Here is a 20,724-nt window from a genome sequence, read left to right on the forward strand (position 1 = left end):
CAGATGGTTGTGAGCCACCATGTGGTTGCTGGGAATTGAACTCATGAACTCAGGACCTCTGGAAGAACAGTCAGTGCTCTTAACGTCTGAGCCGTCTCTCCAGCCCCGTACATTGTTGTTTTAAAACTTAATTTTTTTTTTTTTTTTTGAGACAGGGTCTCACTATGTAGGCCTAGCTGGCCTGGAACTCAAGAGATCCTCCTACCTCTACCCCACCCCCAAGTGATGGGATTAAAGGTGTGTGCCACTATGTCTGGCTTAGATATGTTTTTAATTTTGTTTAATATTTATTATGTATACAGTGTTCTGCCTGCATGTATTCCATGTATTCCTGCAGGCCAGAAGAGGGCACCAGATCTCATTGTAGATGGTTGTGAGCCACCATGTGCTTGCTGGGAATTGAACTGAGGACCTCTGGAAGAACAGCCAGTGCTCTTAACCTCTGAGCCATCCCTCCAGCCCTGTTTTTAATCTTTTAAAAATATTTATTTACTTATAATAAATAAATAAATCTTTAAAAGAAAAGGGGGGGCTGGAGAGATGGCTCAGGGGTTAAGATGGCTGTTCTTCCAGAGGTCCTGAGTTCAATTCCCAGCAACCACATGGTGGCTCACAACCATCTACAATGAGATCTGGCTCCCTCTTCTGGCCTGCAGACAGAACACTCACTGTATACATAATAAATAAATAAATCTTTAAAAAAAATATTTATTTACTTATATTTATTCTAGGTGTGTGGGTGTTTTGTTTGCATGTATATCTGTGCATGTACCTGTATGCATGTCCATGGACTGGGTGCATGCAGTGCCCTTGAATGCCAGAGAGGGCATCAGATCCTCTGAACTGGAATTACAGATAAGTTGAGCTTTTTTTGGGTGCTGGAATCCAAACCCAGGTCCTATGCAAGAGCAAGGGCTCGTAACTGCCCTCTCCATTTCATCTCTCCAGTCCATCTCTTCAGTTACAAGTAATTTTTTTTTTTTAAGAAAAGAAATGACAGAGGGAAAAACAATGGAGTAAAGCAGAAAGAGAGAAGTTCATAGATGACAACCTCAAGGAAAAGAAAGAAAGTGATGTAGCAACTGTGGCCAAAACCAGGAGGAGAGCCAGGAGATGAGAGGGGTCCCTGGAGACAGCACAACACACCGGACACCACACAGACTGCAGAGCCAGGCCGACCTGGGACCTGTCAGTGCCAGCTCTGTTTACACTTAGGTCCGAATCCAAAATAAGTAAATTTCCCTTTTGTTTGCACACACACTGACCGTGGGCCCTGTCCAGACCCGCCTGTTCGTGGGAAGGGGCTGTGCACTCTCCTCCCTCTCTAGCAGCTGAGATGGGGGACACATGAGGGGTTCCTTGCACTCTAAGCCAGATCAGTCCCCACCAAGCAGATAGAGGCTTGGTGTGCTGGGACTCCTGGCAGCAATGGCAGGCTGGAGGGAACACGGAGAGAGGAAAGGTAGGAGCTAGAAAGGCCAGCCTTTGTTGACCACGGCACGGGGAAGTGCAGTGACTGGGTTGGGGCTGATGGGAGCTGGCCACAACGACTCAAAATTGTTCACTAAGAACGCCATTTTAAAAGCAGCCTTCTAGCTACCGTCATTATCCATGGATCCCACCCTGGGTGTATTCTGTGTCTTGAGAGAGATCAGACGTTGTTCTAGAGCTAGTAATATACAGTAATAACTACTAGGAAAGCAAATTCAAACATGGTGACTTCATCGTTACTTCTTTAAACACTATGTTGGGTTGGCAAGACGGCTCAGTCAGTGGGGAAAGGTCCCTGCACTGGGTCTGATCTCTTGTCCACAGGCAGAAGGAGAGACCCAACTCCTGCAAGCTGTCCCTTGACCTCACACACTCACCAGGGCACAATCTTGCACGTGTATATACACACAATCAATCAATCAATCAATCAAACAAACAAACGGAAAACTGCTTTTAGTTGTTTGTTTTATGAAATATACCATCAAGGTAATACCTACACATACATAATATCTGGAAGAACAGAGGTACAAACAAAAAGACACCTCTTGCAAATGGGCGTACAATAAAAAGTCAGGACGGCCCTGTAGTCTCAGACGTTTAGGAGGCTGACTGCTTGGGAAGTTGACATAAGATCAGGGCGAACAACACAGTGGGGCCCCACTGCCAGAAAAGGAACAAGACCAGGGCCAGTAGGATGGCTTAGTGGATTAAGGGCACTTGCCACCAAGCCTGATGACCCGAGTTCAATCCCCAGCCCAGGATCCACATGGTGAGAAGAAAGGACCCACTTAAGCAAGCTGTACCCTGACCCTTTAATAATCTATGCTGCAGTATGTGTACACACACTAGATCTTACCTTATCTTATCTTATCTACCTACCTATATATCTAAATAAATAAAATTTAATTAAAAGAAATAATAGCCCCATAAAGATGGCCATGCCGCAGTTGCCTCTTTGTATAGTAAATGCCTACATGATGTCACCATCACAGCTTAGGGTGAGCTTCTTTCCAGAAAGTCTATGTGTCCCACAGTCATGTACCCGAGAAGGATCCCAGGAAGTGCCACTAAGACTCCTACTATACACCTCGACCTTGAATTTCACTAGAGAAGCCACATCCAGCATCATTATGCAAGGGGGTGACTGGCTGTGGCCTGCTCCAAACAGTCTGCTAACCTCAGCACCCTGGGGTGGAGCTGCTGATAGAGAGACAGGGACCCTAAGACTGGTCTCCCACCCCAGGGACATGCTCATGCTTTTGATTTTTCATTCCATTAGTAATCTCTAGGTTTGAAACCTCTTTATTATGGGAAATATTAAACACATACAAAAGTAGAGGTAATAACATAATTGCAGCCTCATCTACTTTAAATACTTAACGACTCCTGGCCAATCTTGCTTCCTCTTCCTCTTCACCCCCACTCATTTTACTGGCCTTTTTTTTTTGAAGTAAAGCCCAGGTTTTATCTGTAAACATCTATAAAATTGTACCCACAGATATCTAATATTTCAATTTGTATCTCAAGAGGACTTTTTCAGAGACAGAGTTTTGCTCAGCTGGCCTCACACTTGGGTTTTCTATTACTGTGATGAAGACTATGCCCTGCCCCAGCCCCCAAAAAAGGCGAACTGGGAAGGAAAGGGATTCTTGGCTTACATTAACTAACCTGAGGCACTGGTCCACTGAGGAAAGACAGGAATGCGGGGCAGACCTGAAGCTGGAACTGTGGTGGAGGCCATGGGAAACGCTGAGGACAGGCTTGCTCTTCATGGCTTGCCAGTTAACTTTCTTATATACCCAGGACCACCTGCCCAGGGGTGGCACCACCCACAAAGGGCTAGGCCCTCCCTCATCAGTCATTAATCAAGAAAATGTCCCACAGGCGTGCCTATGGGCCAAATGAGATGGAGGCATTGTCTCACCTCAAGTTCCCTTTCTCAGATGACTCTAGCTGGAGTCAAGTTGACAAAACACAGCCAGCATTTGTACAAATACTTGTATAAATGGACTTTTTCTTTTCTGAGACATGTTTCATGTAGCCAGGCTGACCTCAAATTCACTATGTAGCTGAAGATAACTTGAAATTTCTGACCCTCCTGCCTCTCCCTCTCAAGCACTGGGATTACAGGCATGGACCACCACACTCAACGGATGGCCTGCCGGGACTTCAGGTACCCCACCAACTAAACTGCAAACAAGTACTCCACCAACTAAACTGCAAGCAAGTACTCTACCAACTAAACTGCAAACAAGTACTCTACAACTAAACTGCAAACAAGACTACTACAACTAACTGCAAGCAAAGTACTCCACCAGCTAAACTTGCAAACGAGTACTCCACCAACTAAACTGCAAGCAAGTACTCTACCAACTAAACTGCAAGCAAGTACTCTATCAACTAAACTGCAAACAAGTACTCCACCAACTAAACTGCAAGCAAGTACTCCATCAACTAAACTGCAAACAAGTACTCCACCAACTAAACTGCAAACAAGTACTCCACCAAGTAAACTGCAAAAGAGCACTCCACCAACTAAACTGCAAAACAAGTACTCCACCAACTAAAACTGCAAACAAGTACTCCACCAAGTAAACTGCAAAAGAGCACTCCACCAACTAAACTGTAAACAAGTACTCTACCAACTAAACTGCATTTCCAGCCCCCAAATGTTCTGTTAGGAGTAAAAATATTACCATACATATTAATTTTAAAATACCTCACTCCCCTCCCCCAAATTACAGTTAGCTGCAGTTATCTTGGAAAGGTGCGCGTGTGCGCGTGTGCGTGCGTGTGTGTGTGTGTGTGTGTGTGTGTGTGTGTGTGTGTGTGTGTGTGTGTGTATTACACACATTCTTTTTTTTGAGACAAAGTCTCGCCACATAGCCCTGGCTGTCCTGGAACTCACTATGTAGACCAGACTGACCTTGAACTCACAAGAGATCCACCTGCCTCTGCCTCCTGAAAGCTGGGCTTAAAGGCATGTGCCCCCACTCCTGGATATCTATACCTCCACAAAAGTTTACCATTTCCCGCCTGGCATTGTACAAAAGAGGAAGTAAGGGAGTGAAGAGCATTCAGAATCTCGTCTTGCTGGCAGGGTAGTTTAACAGTGAGCCACAGTGCTGAGTGCTTGAGTAGCTTGGACTTAATCCCCAGCACTCAAAAATATGCCTACCTTTCCAAGACAACTATAGCTAACGGTAATTCTTTGGGAAGTGCGGTATTGAATGATGAATATACAGAATGCCTAGCATGGTATCATGGACCTACAATCCCAGCACTGGGGAGGCAGATGCAGGAGAATCATGAGGTCCAGGACAAATGGGACTGAAGAGCATCACATGACTGCCTCAAAAACAAAACCTCTATCTCTACAGGTAACAATACACAGTACTTCCACTATCTGAATTAGATCGCCACATGTGGAGGCTTGTTTTTTGCAAAAAAGTACTTCACATTCTTTTTATTTCCTGTGTCATTAAGGTTTTTTAAGCCAGATGTGGATTTAAGGCTAGCCTCTTCAATTGTGCTGTCCCCTTTGGTATCATCTGGAAACTCTTGTGACGATATCTCCACGTATTTGAGATAGCGTCGAGGATAGGTTTCTTTAAAGGTTTCTGAAATTATCTAACATAGATTCAGCTCAGATCTCAGGTATCCTGGTGGGATGGTTAGGGACAGTTAGGACTCACGAGATACCAGGGATCCAAAGCAAGGTAGCAAGGACTAAAACACAGAGCTTGCTCCACTGGCTGCAATGGACGGAAATGAGAGAGGAGTGTGAGCATGTCCAGCCCAGATGCTGACCTGGCTGATAATCCGGTGTCCCTCCAAAGAGAGGGCAGGGGCCACGTAGCCTGGAGGTCCCAGGGATCCCAGGAGTACACCAGCACTGCCAGCCTCCTGGACTTCTCCCCTTCCACCCAGTTCTCGTTTCAGGAGCCCCCTCGGCTTTGTCTAGTGGGCTCACGGAGCCGGAAGCAGGGCGTGCTGGCCTCCTCTTCCAGAGTTCCCAGCCAGAAAGAACCCTTTCTCCACCAGGCCTTTGCTCGAAGCTCGCCGCCTTGGGAGGTTCCTATTCTTCAAACCTGTGGGCAATTAGCCAACAATTGACTACCATATCTGCCGAAAAGTCAGACCATAGCCAATCAGCACACATGTGCACGTTAGCCATAAATATCTGATAGGAAATGCTGCTAAAGGCTTCGCTGAAATCCAAGCCCATCCTAGCCTGGGACGGGTTTTCCGATGAATGAACCTAGTAATTCTACCCATTACACATTAATGAAAAGAAAGTGTTTTTTTCCCTTTGGTGAACCCCAGTTGGTTCCTGGTCGTCATATGCCATTTCCAAATTGTTTACAAACTATTAAAATTATTCTTGATCTTGATAGTCAAACCTGAAGAGGGAGAAAAACTACAGCAACGGCAGAGGTGATGTAAGAAGCCGGAACTAGACCATGGATGGGATGGGAGAAGAGGACAAGAGGATTCTCTGATACGCTTAAACTTGTTCACCTAAAGTGAGATATTAATTACAAGAGGGGAAAGACTTAATTATTAAACAATTATTTTTCCTGCTATTAAAAAAGCTGATGGCATCTTATAATAGCAGGAAAAACAATTATAGCTCCATCTCTCATGAATACAGGTGCCAACATTCCAGTAAAGATATTAGCAAATTAAATTTAGTGATGTTAAAGCGGGTAATAAATCATGAGGAAGACAGGTTGGCTCCAGTCGTGAAACGTTTCAACATGGGAAAGAAAATCAGTAGGTTTCAGAACCGAGGGGGTTAATCATTCAGTCGTATCATCAGGTAAAGGGGATTGCCATGCAAACCTAGCAGCCTGGCTCCACAGCTGTCCACTAACGTGCGTGCCTCTGTATGTGTGTGTGTGTGTGTGTGTGTGTGTGTGTGTGTGTGTGTGTGTGTGTGTGTACACTTAACTGCTAAGGGGAGAATTTCACTGATAAAAGAGGTCTATAAAAATTAAAGGAGACAATATTACATGTGAATCATGTTTATTATTTCACTCATCCTCATTCCCACCCTCATGCTAAGGGAACTGGTGTCCAGCATGCCCGGTGAACATTGTACTCCCCAGCTGCGGTGGTCTGAATAGGTATGGCCCCCCAGAGACTCATGTGTTAATGCTGGTCATAGGGAGTGGCACTATTAGGAGGTGTGGTCTAGTTGAATGAACTGTGTCACTGAGGAGGAAGGCTTCAAGATCTCTTATATGCTCAAGCCACACCTAGTGAGACAGTTCACTTCCTGTTGTCTGCAGATCCAGATGTAGAACTCTCAGCTCCTTCTCCAGCACCATGTCTGCCTGCACGCTGCCATGTCCCGCCATGATGATAATGGACTAAACTCTGAAACTGTAAGCACCCCAATTCAATGTTTTCCTTTATAAGAGCTGCCGTGGTCATGGTGTCTCTTCACAGCAGTAGAAACCCTAACTAAGATACTAGCCCTTGATGATTGGTTTTGAAAATTTCCCCTAAACAAGAGTGAGGTGAGGATGTTATGACCTATAATGTCCCAACCACTGAAATAAGGCAAAAACAAGATGGAGAACATGAAAGGCTTGGCAATGGATAAATCAAATAAATCAAAATTGCCATCACTCACAGAGGATATAGTCGCACAAAATCCAAAGAATATAGAATAAGCATTATTAGAGGAGTGAGTTTATAGCAAGGTCGACAATACAAGTTAATTCCATTTCTCTATACGTGTATGCATGACAAAAGAGCAGACCTGGTGTTTAACCCTGGTTCTTAGCCAGGGCTTCAGGAGCCCAAATGTCTTTGCTACAGTAGGGAGGCAACTCAGGGTAGGCTACAGATAGCTCCAGGAGCTGGTCACCAGAAGACCAAACTCAGTAACTGTAATACAAGCGTGGGGCTTTTGCACTGCTGGGCTCCTGGATGGGGGCGGGGGGGAGGGGAAGGGGGGGCACTGGGAGTCTGCGTTCAGTTCTGAGGGCAATGACTTTAATCAATCATGCCTACATAATGAAGCCCTGGCACAAGCTGGGCGGGGCTCCCTGGCTGGCGATGATACTGCTGTCCCAGGAGGGAAGGTGCCTAGACTCCACAGGCATGGACCCTGAAACTCCAGCTCTCCCAGCACGCGTCAGTAGGCGCCCTTCAACACGATACTGCAATCCTGAATGCTGCGCTTCCCCAACTCTTTTGAATTGTTCTAGGGAATGACTAGAGCATCTGTCTTGCATACATTAGACTCTAGGTTCAACCTCCAATCCCTAACACCAAAAAATAAAACAAAATGAGTTAACCCGAGGGGGCCTGTGGGAAGCCCAAAACTTATAACAACTTGTTCGGAAGTGCAGAGGGAATAAGGACCCCCACCTGCGGCTATCTATAGGTATGCTACAGTTCATAAAAATCCACAGGTGAAAAGCTAAGGACAGCCAAGATGCCCTTAAAAACAAAGGACTCACTATTACCAGATATCAATTTATTTGAAAAGCTACTGCACTATGTCAAGGTAGTATTGGGATAAGGAATAATAAGTAAACCACTGGACTACAGAGCCCAGAGATAGCCTCACACATATGCCACAGGTCAGTGAGAAAACCTGCACCTTTTCTTTCCCCCACTCGAAACAAGATTTCTCTGTGCAACAGCTATGGCTGCCTGGAACTCACTCTGTAGACCAGGCTGGCCCTGAACTCACAGAGATCAATTTGCCCTCTGCTTCCCGGGTGCTGGGATTAAAGGCGTGTGCCAACAGAAAGGAGTCTTTTTATTCAATAGTTAATACTAGACCATGTGGGCAACTATATGTTTTTGTCGTTGTTGTTGTTTTGGGTAATATGGAGTTTTCTTAACGGTCTTTTTTTTTTTTAAAGTGGTGCACACCTTTAATCCTAGCACTGGGAGCAGCTCAAACCTAACTTGTTCTACATAGTGTGAGTTCCAGAGCTACATACAGAGTCACTGTCTCAAAAAGAAAGAAAGAGAGAAAGAAAGAAAGGAAGGAAGGAAGAAAGGAAAAAAGAGTTACTTTGTATACCTGTATGTATATAATTCCCCAAGAATAGATAATTAAAATTTTAAAAATAATAATAAAGATTGAACTGCCCAGAGTACAACAAAGATAAATTCTAGCAGGGCTACAGATCTAAAAGAGAAAGACAAACTCCAGATTCTAGAAGACAGCATAGACAAACTTCCTGACTCATGCACAGGCAATGAATTTTAAACAGAATAGCAGGAGCTTTCTTAACCAAAGGAAAAGGCTGACTAATTGAACCACTGTACCAGAACAAAGAAGGGCCAAGCAGCTGGGAAGCAGTTCAGTGTTAAAGCATCTGCCCAGCATGCATGGGGCTCCAGGTTCAAACACACACACACACACACACACACACACACACACACACACACACACTTGCACAAGCATGCATATACAAGATGCTCAAGTCATCAAAGTCTTAAAAAGCAAAAGAGGGACTGCCTGGGGAATGGGCAGATATTGCTCTGGGAAATGAGCTGAACAGCTCTATTGTACACATGGTGAGTGCATTTACTAACAACGTGAGACTAAGTGTTCTCACCACACACACAAGAAAAATGTTAATTACACGAGGGAATCCATACATTAATTGGCTTGATGTAGTAGTCACTGATGTACAATGTGTACACATATCAAAAGATTAATATGGGCATGATGGCACACACCTATAATCCTAGCACTTGGAGAAACTGAGGTAGGAGTATCAGTTGAGGGCCAGCCAAGGGTACTTAGTGAGACTTTGCCACAGAAGAATTGGGAAAAACGCCGGGCATGGTGGCACACGCCTTTACCCAGCACTCAGGAGGCAGAGGCAGGCGGATCCAGCCTGGATTACACAAACCACGAATCTGGAGAACTGGGTGGAAGGTGAGAACCTGTCCCTGAAAACTGGCCTTCTGACCCTCCACACTCATCTTAGAGCCCAGGCAGGCTTGAACTTGTAATCCTCCTGCTCAGCTCCCTAATGCTAGGCTAACAGTCCTAGACCCATCCTTCCTTCCACTGACCAACCCTCCCCCAGCATCATAGCACACACAGATGTATGTACACACACAAACACACATGCATGCATGCGTACAAATTTTTTTTTTTAAAGAGACTATCTCCAATTTTCAGTTCTCATCCAGTACTATTTCTTTAAGCTCGGCTTGTGATCCTTACAAATAAGATACTATCTGACTTCTTCCATATGGTTATATAATAGGCTTTTAAAAACTGAGTGTCTGGCTTTTTACAGAAACTAAGATCTTTTTTTATTTATTTTTAACTGGGGGAGGGGGAGGCAGCTGTGCATAAGAGTGTAGTGAGCATCAGACCCTAGAACTGGCATTACAGGTGACTGTGAACCGCCAGACATGAGTGCTGGGCACTTATTTGGGTCCTCTAGAAGAACAATAATTTCTCTTTAATCACTGAGCCATCTCCACAGCTCTATAGGGGGCTTTTTGTTGAGCTCAGTGCATTTATAACTATTAAAAAAAAAAAAAAAAAGCACCATGCTGAACAGCGAGGCCGACTGCCAGTGCGTAAGAGCTACTGTGGTCATCAGTTGCTGTCAGTGCAACTGGGGCACGTTTTAGCCAACAGGAACAGGAACAGTTAACACAGCTAATGTTTACTACCCAGTGACATAGGACTGGGCACAGAGCTAAATGCCTTGCATGCCTGACCTCCTTCAGCCCTCCCATCAACCTGGAGGTGGACACAGTCATCAGCATGGATGGGCAGAGTCGTGGCCACTAAGGAAATGTTTTTGAGTTCAAGAGTCAGGTCACCATTCTAAACATTTCACAAAATAAACTGGCTGTGTATACGTGTTTACTTGTTTTTCAGACTTACTTTTGACTCTTGGGAAAGCTTGATGAGAAAGGCAAGCTGAGAGTAGGTTATAGTGCATGTGTATACAAGTGTATGAGAGCCTGCAAGTACCAGGGTGTGGCCCTGCCTGTGCATGTGGGGAGGGGTGTGGGAGTGTGTGTGTGTGTGTGTGTGTGTGTGTGTGTGTGTGTTCACATCTAGGCAAATACAAATCTGGGGTAGGGGTATGCGTGTGGTCACGTGAATGAGCCTCCCTGCCTATGTGGGGTCGTGAGTGTGTGTGTGTGTGTGTGTGTGGTGTGTGTGTGTGTGCGCGCCTGCCTGGAATAAGGAAGGGATCCTCCTTCCAAGGAGACTCCAGGCTGCCTACTGGCCAAAGAGTGGGCATTCCAGAGAGCCCAAGGAACCAGTCTTTCTAGAACCTGCCCAGGTCACAGTAGATCAGGCCTGCAGCAGGAAAGCCACTCTGAGGGCAAGCTCTGGGGGATGCTCCAGTGCCACCACGTTTAACCCTCAGCCAAACGGGCTGGCACCGCACACCTGGCCTCTCGGCTCACCTTCCTACAGAGCACCTGGGACAAGACAAGAAGGGAGTGCAGGAATGTAACGTAAGTCATTTCTTCCCTAAGGAGAACTGATCTAAGCTGTTCCAAAAAGCAGGACATAACACTGTGGAGACAATGATTTTAATGTCAAAGTAACTATGGGCGGCTCCAGGCCAAGCACGTGGCTGGGAAATAAAAATGGTTTTTGTTGTTTTGTTTCAGACAGGGTCTCATTATGCAGCCCTGGCTGGTCTGAAACTCAGAGATCTGCCACCTCTGTCTCCTTTGTCGTCAGGATTACAGGCCTGTGTTACCACGAACACGGTTTGGATACTGCTATTTGTTGTAAGAATTTTTAAAAAGTAAAGCGATGGAAGTAAGTCTCAATCTCCCTCCTCAATCCCCCCCCACCACCTCCTCCCCGGACTCTCTGGCAGCCCTAGGCTGAAACTCACAATCTTCCTACTTCAGCTTACAGACTGCAGTGCTAGGATTTCAGGTGTGCACCATTACACCCAACCATGAAAGTGAATTTCTCAAAAAGTTGTACAACACATCAGAATATTCAAAGTAGTTCCCTCTTGGTCACATGCTGGCAGTTTGGTTTGGCTTAGATTTTTGTTGTCATTTACAAAGTTCTGGCAATGAGATGCGTGTCTCATTGAACAGCAATAAAAATAAAAATAAAAGCAGCGGAGGCAGCGGCGGCGGCGGCGGCGGCGGCCGCACTTGGGAGGCAGAGGCAGGCGGATCTTTGTGAGTTTGAGGCCAGCCTGGGCTACAGAGTGAGATCCAGGAAAGGCGCAAAGCTACACAGAGAAACCCTGTCTCTAAAAAATATAAATAAATAAATAATAAATAAATAAATAAATAAATAAATAAATAAATAAATGGAGATTCCAAATAATAAAACAGGAATAGAAATAAGGAATCCAGACTTCAGAAGTCCCTTACATAGCCTCTAAGCTTCTTGCAACAGGCTATCTTGGCATGCTCAGCTGTGAGGATAACTATGGTCCAGGACAAGTGAGGCAGACTGGCCCATTGAGGCAGCCCTTGACGGCAGCTGTGACCCATGCAGATGTGCCTGGATCGAGGCCGGGTGAAATGGCAGCAGAGCCCAGGGTCATGGTGGGTACTTGAGGAGCCTGGATAACCCTTATATCCTCAGAGTAAGTTCCCTCCAGAAATTCAAAGTGTCCTTAAGCCACAAGAAGTGTGAAGAGGGAGCCAGCCTGAGGACAAGCAAGGACAGCCTGTCCCTTCTCATAGGCTAGGCAAAGGAACCAGGAGGCCATGTTAAAGACAGTGACAGAGGAGCCTGGTCCACCCTCCTCCTATACATACTTCCCTGGCTGTGCAGCCTTTTAGCGACCGACATTCAGTGAAGGCTAAACACACTCGCTGTCCGTTCTAAGGAGACCCAAGCTGGCAGGCAAGTGTAACTCCCAAGGCACAACATGCTTCCTTCTGCTCAAAGCTGCCCTTGGTATTCAGGGTGCCAAGCTTGTCTAGAGGATGGTACTAGGATGGGCAGGAGTACCCGGAGAAAGCAGTGACCCGCACTCCAAAGCTCCTCCGAAGAGCTGAAAGCAATTACAACAGACAGAAGTTCTTTTGCCCAAAGTGGGCTCAAAAGGTCAATGAGGTCACTTCCTATCTGACAGCCATTGTCTAAGTCCCGGCACCTGTGAAGAACCCAGTGAAAGGTCGTCTCGCTTCATTGCGTCTCCAGACTTCTAGCAACAAGCCAGCCTCCTCACGGAGGCCCCCTCCTTTTATTCACAGCCCCCGTGGGACGATGTTCTGTGATCTGGTGCTCTCAGGACTCATCTGTTTGCAGGTTCAACTTTGTTCGGTGATCCTTATCCTGACCTGTGCTGTCAGGAAAACATCAGAGCTGGGCGCTCCTAATTAAAAAACATGAGACTTTTGCAAAGTCAATGCTGGTACGCTAAAAAAGCGCTTATTAGGACCGAGACACAGGAGGCGCCCTCCGGCACACCCATCAAGTGTTTTAAGAGAGGTCTATCAATAGAAGATCTTTGAGATCTCTGAGCCCTGCCTCCTTGGAGGGAAGCGGTCTGCAGGTGGCATGGTGCCAGCCTGCTCCACAGAGCTCTGCTCCCTGCTCACAGCACAGGACCAAAAAGAAAGGAGGCAGCAGCCTGGCTGGCGAAGGGCTCTGTCAGCTGCCACACTCGGGACCGATGCCCATGCCAGAGTGCCATCCGCACACAGGCAGCAACTGTCACTCTCAGACACAGTTCCTCAAGATCAAGTCACTGACTGATGAAGAGCTGATGGACACCGGGTGCACAGTGTCTCCGAGCCCTCTGGGGCTTAGCTGTCCCACCCAACAGTCTGTGCGTTCCAAGTTTCTCCATGCTGCCGCTCCCAGAACCATCCTTGACACCTTCTCACCTTCTTCGTGCTTTCGGCAATGACAATGTCCATCCCGGCCCTGACCTTCTTCCCTAGCCCCATGTGAGCACATCCACCTGCACAGGTGCCTAGATGGTCCACACAGTATGTGGGCCACGTCTGTCCACGGAAGCACCATCTGAGACCAAGCACCATCTGAGACCTCCTTGTTAGGCAGGGTGACTCATGCCTATAATCCCAGCACCTAGAAAGCTGAGGCAGGAGGATTATTGTGAGTTCAAGGTCAGTGGGGCCAACATCGGCTACAATGTGAGACACCATCTCAAGGAAAAAAAAAAAAAACAGTCCAGTGAGATGACTCCCAGGGCAAAAGCACTCGTTTGGTTCCTGGAGCCCGTTGGCAGAATGAAAGAACTGACTCTTAAAAGTTAGAGCAACACATACTCACAAACTTTAAAAAAGAAATGCAGGGTGGGGGGGCGCGGCAGCGGCGCACGCCTTTAGTCCCAGCACTTGGGAGGCAGAGGCAGGCGGATCTCTGTGAGTTCGAGGCCAGCCAGGGCTACACTGAGAAACCCTGTCTCGAAAAACCTAAAAAAGGAAAAAAAAAAAAAAAAAGAAATGCAGAATTTCAGTACAAACTCTGGACGGTCTAAGGACGCGAGCAAGTGTGAGAAGCTCCGATGCGCACAGTGCTGAACGAGGAGCCAGCAGAGGGTGAGGCTTGTTTTTACTTCCTTCTGCTCCATTCTCGCCAAACTGATTCCTCCTTCTCCTTTCCCTACCACAGGTAAATCACATTAGCCGTTCCAGATCACAAGCCGGACACCTCAAACATTCGGACATTCACCCCACTCGCTCGGTCCCCCCCTGCCCTGTCTGTGCATCTGCACGACCAAACCGTGGTGGCATGTCTGTCTGTCTGTCTGTCTCCCTGGCCGACTGTGAACTCTGTGAATAGACGGCTTTTCCCACATCTCTGACTCCCAACAGCCAGCACTGTGTCTGACACACAGGCTGCAAAAAGTTAAATGTTTGTTGAACAAATGCATGAACAAGGAGGTGTTGGAGGGGAGGTGGAGGGGGGGGAAGTTATGAAGGTGTGGCAGATGACAGGAATCAAGAGGGAACGCAAAACTCATGCAGTGGTTTGTTTTTGTTCTTTTTCTTGGCTTTACAGTTATTCTGGGAATCAAGTTAAGTAGACGGGGAAAATCTGACGTGGCACAGACGGAAATGTGGGAGGGATTTTTTTTTTTTTAAAATGAAAATATTTCTAGCTTCTTGCTTTCGCCTCCAAATTACACCCCACTGACTTGCGGAGGGGAGTACTAACAGGTTCAAGGTCACCTCGTATAGTTCACTGACCAAGGTAGAACATAACCCCAGCTTTGGCTGGGTGGAGTTTATGTCCTTAGCGCTACAGTGGTCCAGAGGGTTATAAGGTGGGTGGGGAAAGATAAGATGGTTAAAGATGAGCTAAGGGCTTGGGAGGGGCAGGACTACCCCAGGAGGGGGCACAGCAAAAGCTGGGAGATAGCTCAAGGCATGCGTGGGGCGTCATTCATGACTCTGTGTTAGTGCTTGCAAAAGCATCTGAGGGGAAGTGAAGTGTAAATTGGGCTAGGAGTCACTGGGCACCCTTGTTTCAGGATTCCAAGCTGGGACAAACCCACTCCCAACACCCAGTACTGCAAACAGTGGCAGGCGAGGTTCCAGGAGAAGGGCCAAGGTTCAGACGACATGAATCTGGGTGGCCTTGATTAACTGGCAGATCTTCATGCCACACAAAGTCTTACTCCTGAGGTCCGTCCCTAAAGCACCTGTGGCCTCCTGAACGTGGCAGGAAGGCTGATAAGCATCTCATGGTAACTGTCTTGAGGTAGGAAGCAGGATTCTCTGCCTTAATCCTAGGGGAATTCAGCTCCCCACACCCTGGGCCATGCAGGGGCATTTCATGACTCATCTTAATGAGGGAGGCTGGGTAAAAAAAAAAAAAACCTCCCAAGGCCAAAGATGGCTTACCAGCAGGCAAAGGGAAACAACTAGCAATGGAAACTCAAGCCCAAACTCTTCATGCCTGGGATCAAGACATTATTATAGGAACCCCCTGGCTTTTCCGGTGCAGATGGAGATGCCACAGCCCTCCATTTAGCGTTCTCAAAATTCTAAAACTTCTAGACTAGGAATAATTGTCTCCCAAATCTGATAAGTCATTCATTCACTAGGTAATGAATGTTTTATTGAGGCCTTACTATGTGCCAAGGGCTATTCCAGAGCTATCGATACAATCAGAGCAGAGAGCTTGCCCTTTGGATCTTATATGGTACTGGGTGGAGATGGACAACACAGCAAACCACGAAGCGCCAGAGCCGGCGGTGAGATGTGCTATGAGAAGAGGAAAGAGGAGCACAGGGTGGAGGATGGGGAAGGTCAAGCGAGATGTGGGGGCTACAGCATAAGGCCTTTCGGAGGCGATGCTGAAGAGGCAGGACAGGGGAAGGGAGCCACTCTAACTTTCTTGGAGAACAGCTAGGGCAAAGGCCCCAGAGTGGGAGTGTCGAGGTGTGATCAAGGAACAGGAAAGCCTGAGGAGCCTGGCAGACAATCACCCATTCATTTCTCCGACTGAACGTTCACTGAGGCCCCATCTGTTGGGCAGGCCTTCAGTGGGGGAAAACCAACAAGGCGGGGGTCCCATTCTCAACGAACTTAAAAAGCCGGGGAGTGGGGATAGAAGAACCTGGTTTTAAAATTTTTTTTTTTTTTTTTACAGCTCCCAGGCTGAGCGACACACACCTACAATCCTAGCACTTGGGAGGCATGCCCAGCCTCAGCTACAAAGCGAGACCCCGACTCGACTCAAAACAGAAACCCAAACAGACAGACAGAAAGTTACAGCTAAGCAGAAGGCTTCCAACAGAGCGGGGTCAAATGCCTTCACACAATTTGGGGGTGAAAGATCCAGCAAAGACCCTAAAATATATGCCACTCCATCTGGCATAATGCTGGTAGTGCTGAATTTATCGCTTGTTCCTTCTTAATACCAACAAAACCAAAGAAGCCTTCCAGATGCTAAACTCGGAAAGAAAATCTTATAAGTTGTAAGTGCACATGAGGTGTGTGTGCCACATCCCGGGCAGCCTCAGAATAGGAGCAGGCACCAGATGGAAAAACCCAGGAGAGGCCACACAGTGGGAGGCATGGACATGGCAGGATACCTCTGTGGTAATTTATGAACTAAGACTGGTCTCCTAAGCCCTCCAGACATCAAGAAAGCACCACACAAGGCCCAGGGTCTGCTCATAAGGGGTGGCCACCGTGACACAGTGACATCTCCTGATGCAGAGGGTAGACCGCACCTGCCTCCCTGTGAACTGCTTGGGATCCACACTCCAAGGCCGGGACTCAGGCCCCAGGCCTCTAGTGGACCAAACTCTGGGAGAGGGTTCAGCCCAGAAGTGCTCCGGCCTAAGAGATGCCAGCTCTGTTTTTTCCCAACTCAATGAAAGTACACTTCTTCACAGGACAGAGTAGAGTCCCAAGATGCCTTGCCCAGACCCAGCATGCTCCCACAGAAGAGTTCAGCCCTGCTGATCAGGAGCTGGACACCAAATTGAGCCAATCCATACTAGTTGGATCCAGATCTGAGCAAACTGATGGGGAGGTACTGGTGGGTATGTACGTCACCAGCAACCACCTCAAAGACCACAGAGGCAGGTGAGAAGGAAGTCTTCACCATGTGAGTCTTTAGCAGGATCCTAGTGAAATCACCGGAGAGAAACAGTCAGGGTCCCTAGCTGCAAGACGGAGGTGGACACACTCCCCACTGGCCCTGTGCCCCGACTCTGACCCTGGGCAAAAACAGGCTCCTGGGTCTGTACCCTCAAATCTCCTTCCATGCCACCCAGACTATCTCCTGTCTCGGTTTAGTTCTGATGCTGACATCTGTCTAGAACACTTAAAAAGAGAGGGTACCAATCTGCCCTTTGGCATTGACCCTGACCCTGACTTGACCCAAGTACACCTTTTAAGGCCAAATCTGGCAAGACGATCTCTTCTCTCCTGATCCCATTTCAAGACTGTCCACCACTTGCCAGTTCAGAAATGACCCCAGGCTTATCCACAAGTAGGGTCCAAAAGTGGGTTCCTAGGTTAGCTTGGGCCTTTGCCAGAAACAGCTCCACATACGGGAAGACGGTTGGGACCAAGATTATGAAGAAAAAGTCCCTACAAAATGGCCTCAGGTTCTTCTCAAAAGAGTGGCCCTTTCTGCGTCCTCACCTCCTTCAGCCTGGGAGGGTTTTACTCTATAATCACCTTGTTTACAGCCACTTTGAGGGTTTCAGGATAGAAGAGGGAAGAAGTCTTTGTTGGGAATAAGGAAAGGGGTGTGCGCCTTGAGCTTTGAGACGGGGAATAAACCATCTACCTGGGAGCTAGCCAAGCACACGTTAGAAAACACACACAGAGACTGGGGGGGGGGGCAGGGCAAGGCCAGCTTAAGATTGGGGGTGGGGTGGGGCAAGTTTATGTTGGGCAAAGGAGTAACAATGACCAAAGCTTGGTCTCCAGGCTTCTGCTAAACAGTGGAAACTGCAACTTGGCATTGTTGTGAGCCTGGGAGCCAAGGAGAGACCTCCCAATTACACTTCTGTGGGCCGGAGGGCCACTGACAGTACTCCCCTGGCCCCAAATCTTCCAGAGCTCCAACCTCAGAACAAACTCGAGGGAGGAGGTGTGCAAATGACTCCAGCCTCTCTCCTGGTGGTCACTGACCAGCAGAGCTAAGAGAGGTCCACTGGACAGGACCACCTGCTGAGCCCCAAGCTCATCCTTGGCTTCCTCCCAAGAGGGGTCTGACCCAGGACCAAGCCACTACATCTTTTAAGATTCCCCTCAAATGTCCCCTCCCCTGGGACATCCTCAGCTCTCCTCACTCTCTAAATCTCGGGGAGGCCTGGTGTTTGCCTCTTCACAGGCACGAGCCTTACTCTGTATCCCTCCCCCAGCTCCAGACAAGTGTGTCTCTTTTCCATTCAACTGAACACAAAGCACAGTACCTGGCGGAAGGCAAAGGCTTGAAAACGGTTTCTGCTGCACCTGATAACATTCCCCTCAGGGGCATAGGAATAGATGGTCCGGGGAGGGGGGGGGAGGGAGGGACGGACACAGACCCAATCACACAAACGCAAGAGTAAAACCGGCAGGCACAAAAACATGCAGGGGATGCTTGGGGGGGGAGGGGGTGTAAATTCGAAAGGGAATTTAACCAGCAACTACACCAGTCCTTACCCTTCTTGAATTCCTCCAGCATGGCATCCAGCTTGGTGTCATGGAAAACAAAATGAACTGGGTGGTTGTTAGAAACGAGTGATAGTCTTGAGCGGAGTGCAGTCATCGGGGTCCACGAAAGCCAGGTCTTTGATATAAAGGATATCTACGATATTGGATTGCTCATCTTCAAACACGGGAATGCGCGTATAGCCACTGTCCATTATCTCCGACATGGTGTTGAAGTCCAGGATGGCATCACTGCGGATCATGTAGCAGTCGTGGAGCTGGGTCATGATATCCTCCACAGTTTTGGTCCTTAGTTCCAGGGCGCCCTGGATCATATTTAATTCCTCCTTCACCAGGTCATTGTAGGGTTCTGTCACCTTCAACATCTCCATCAGCTTCTCCCGATTGTAAACAGTGCGAATCTCCTGACCCAAGGCGAAGTCCAGGAGTTTGCTAATGGGGAAACTCAGAGGAAAGGTGAGCAGCATAAAGATTTTGGTGAGAACAATAGTGTTGGCACCCACAGCCAGCCCGTGTCGGGAGCACAGGGCTTGAGGTAAGATCTCCCCAAAGATAACAATGCCAATGGTGGAGGAGGCCACTGCCATGATGCCAGACCCGATGAGGTTGTCTAGAAGGATGGTGAGGGAGGTGTTGACTAGCACATTCCCCAGGAGCAGCGAACAGAGCAAGTAGTTGCCCTTGCGCCGGATGGGCTCTATCTTGCGGGCGTACCTTCTCTCCTTTTCAGTTCCACAGTTCTGCACGATGCGCAGCTCCATCGGGTCCAGGGCCATAAGCCCCAGGTTGAGGCCAGAAAATATGCCCGACAGCACTAACAGCACCAAAACGAGAAGGATGTGCAGCCAGAGCGGCAGAAACCTCCCATGCTCCTCCACCATGAAGAGCAGGGAGTCCTTGTCCGTCCATTTGAGCCAGGGCCCGTCCGCCCCGGCCCGGGTGCACAGCGCGTACAGCTTCATGTTCTCGCTCCTCCGCAGGAACTTGGTGAGCACCACTAGCATCCCCGACGTGTTCCCGCGGCTCACGTTGACCAGCCGCTGGACCACTAAGTCCTTGGTGAGCTCCAGGCAGTTGGTGGAGTTGTGGACCGTCTCGGCGTCGTCCACCTCGGTGAAGGAGATCAGGTTGCTGGAGATCTCGCCCAGGCTGTGGCCGTAGAGCCTCAAGTTCACCGTGCTGCCCTCGGACACGAAGATGACGCCATCCGGGTTCATCCCGCACGACTTGTTGCAGCTCGCCAGCCTCATGCCCAGGATCACGCTCTGCTGGGGGCTGCTCTGGCCGCTGGCCGCCCGCGTCCATAGCAGCAGCAGCAGCGCGGCCAGGAGGAGGCGCCCTCGGGCCGGCCAGCCGTCCCGCCGCCCGCCCCCGCCCCCCGGCGCCATGTTGCTCCGGCCCGCCGCTGCCCGCGCCCCGCCGCGCGCCTCACTCGGCGCCGCCGCCGCTCCTGCCCTCCTGCCGCTCCGCCGCCGCCGCGCCAACTGCCCCAGCAGCGGGCCTGACGTCAGGCCGCGCCCCGCCCGCCCGCCCCGCCGCCCCACGCCCTTATTTGCATGAGAGGTCCCGCCCCTACTCGCGCTCACGCGCCCGGCTTAAGGAGGTCTGCGCGCTTAAGGTGGAACGGCGCTAAGCGAACGCGGGAGCCCGCGCGGGAGGGATGCGCCCACGTCGAGCCCCCGCGCGGCGCCCGGCTTCTCCCCGCGCTCCTCCTTGGGGAGCCCGGCTCCCAGGCCCCGCGCGCCCGGCTCCTTCCGGGTCCTCTGCACGCTGTAGCTCGGCTCCGGGGCGGGCGGCGCTTCTCCGCGGGCACAGGGAGAAAGATGCATTTCCTGATTTAGAAAAAAAAAAAAAAAAAAAAAAAAAGGGAACCTGAGGACTCAGGCTGGCATTACAATCTCCTCACTTCTGAGATTTTTGCTGACCTTGACCCGAGGCCAGAAGTAGGTTGTCATTGCCCCCGAACTCCCCCTAGTCCGCTGCTCGCTTCTGCCTAGGGGCTCTATCGGACCACTAAAGCGCCTAGAGGGGCTAGGCTTTAACTTGGGTTTGCCACCTGTCATTTCTATTTAGGGATGGGTTTTCATTGTGTGCCAGACACTTGTTTCAGGCTCTGAAGATACAGCAACG

At 48.9% G+C, this 20,724-nt stretch overlaps 1 protein-coding gene across 1 annotated transcript in view; it reads right to left on the reverse strand.

Moving 5' to 3' along the window:
• LOC114690519 (metal transporter CNNM4-like) overlaps positions 1-19,982 on the reverse strand; it is a 42,519-nt gene extending 22,537 nt beyond the window's left edge. The window contains 2 exon segments of the mRNA XM_037201816.1: positions 18,586-18,655; positions 18,657-19,982. Of these exon segments, the coding sequence (XP_037057711.1) occupies positions 18,586-18,655; positions 18,657-19,982 (1,396 nt within the window).
• Between the last annotated feature and the right edge of the window lie 742 nt (positions 19,983-20,724).

Source organism: Peromyscus leucopus, unplaced genomic scaffold (genome assembly GCF_004664715.2).
Source record: "Peromyscus leucopus breed LL Stock unplaced genomic scaffold, UCI_PerLeu_2.1 scaffold_150, whole genome shotgun sequence".
NCBI classification, from domain to species: domain Eukaryota; kingdom Metazoa; phylum Chordata; class Mammalia; order Rodentia; family Cricetidae; genus Peromyscus; species Peromyscus leucopus.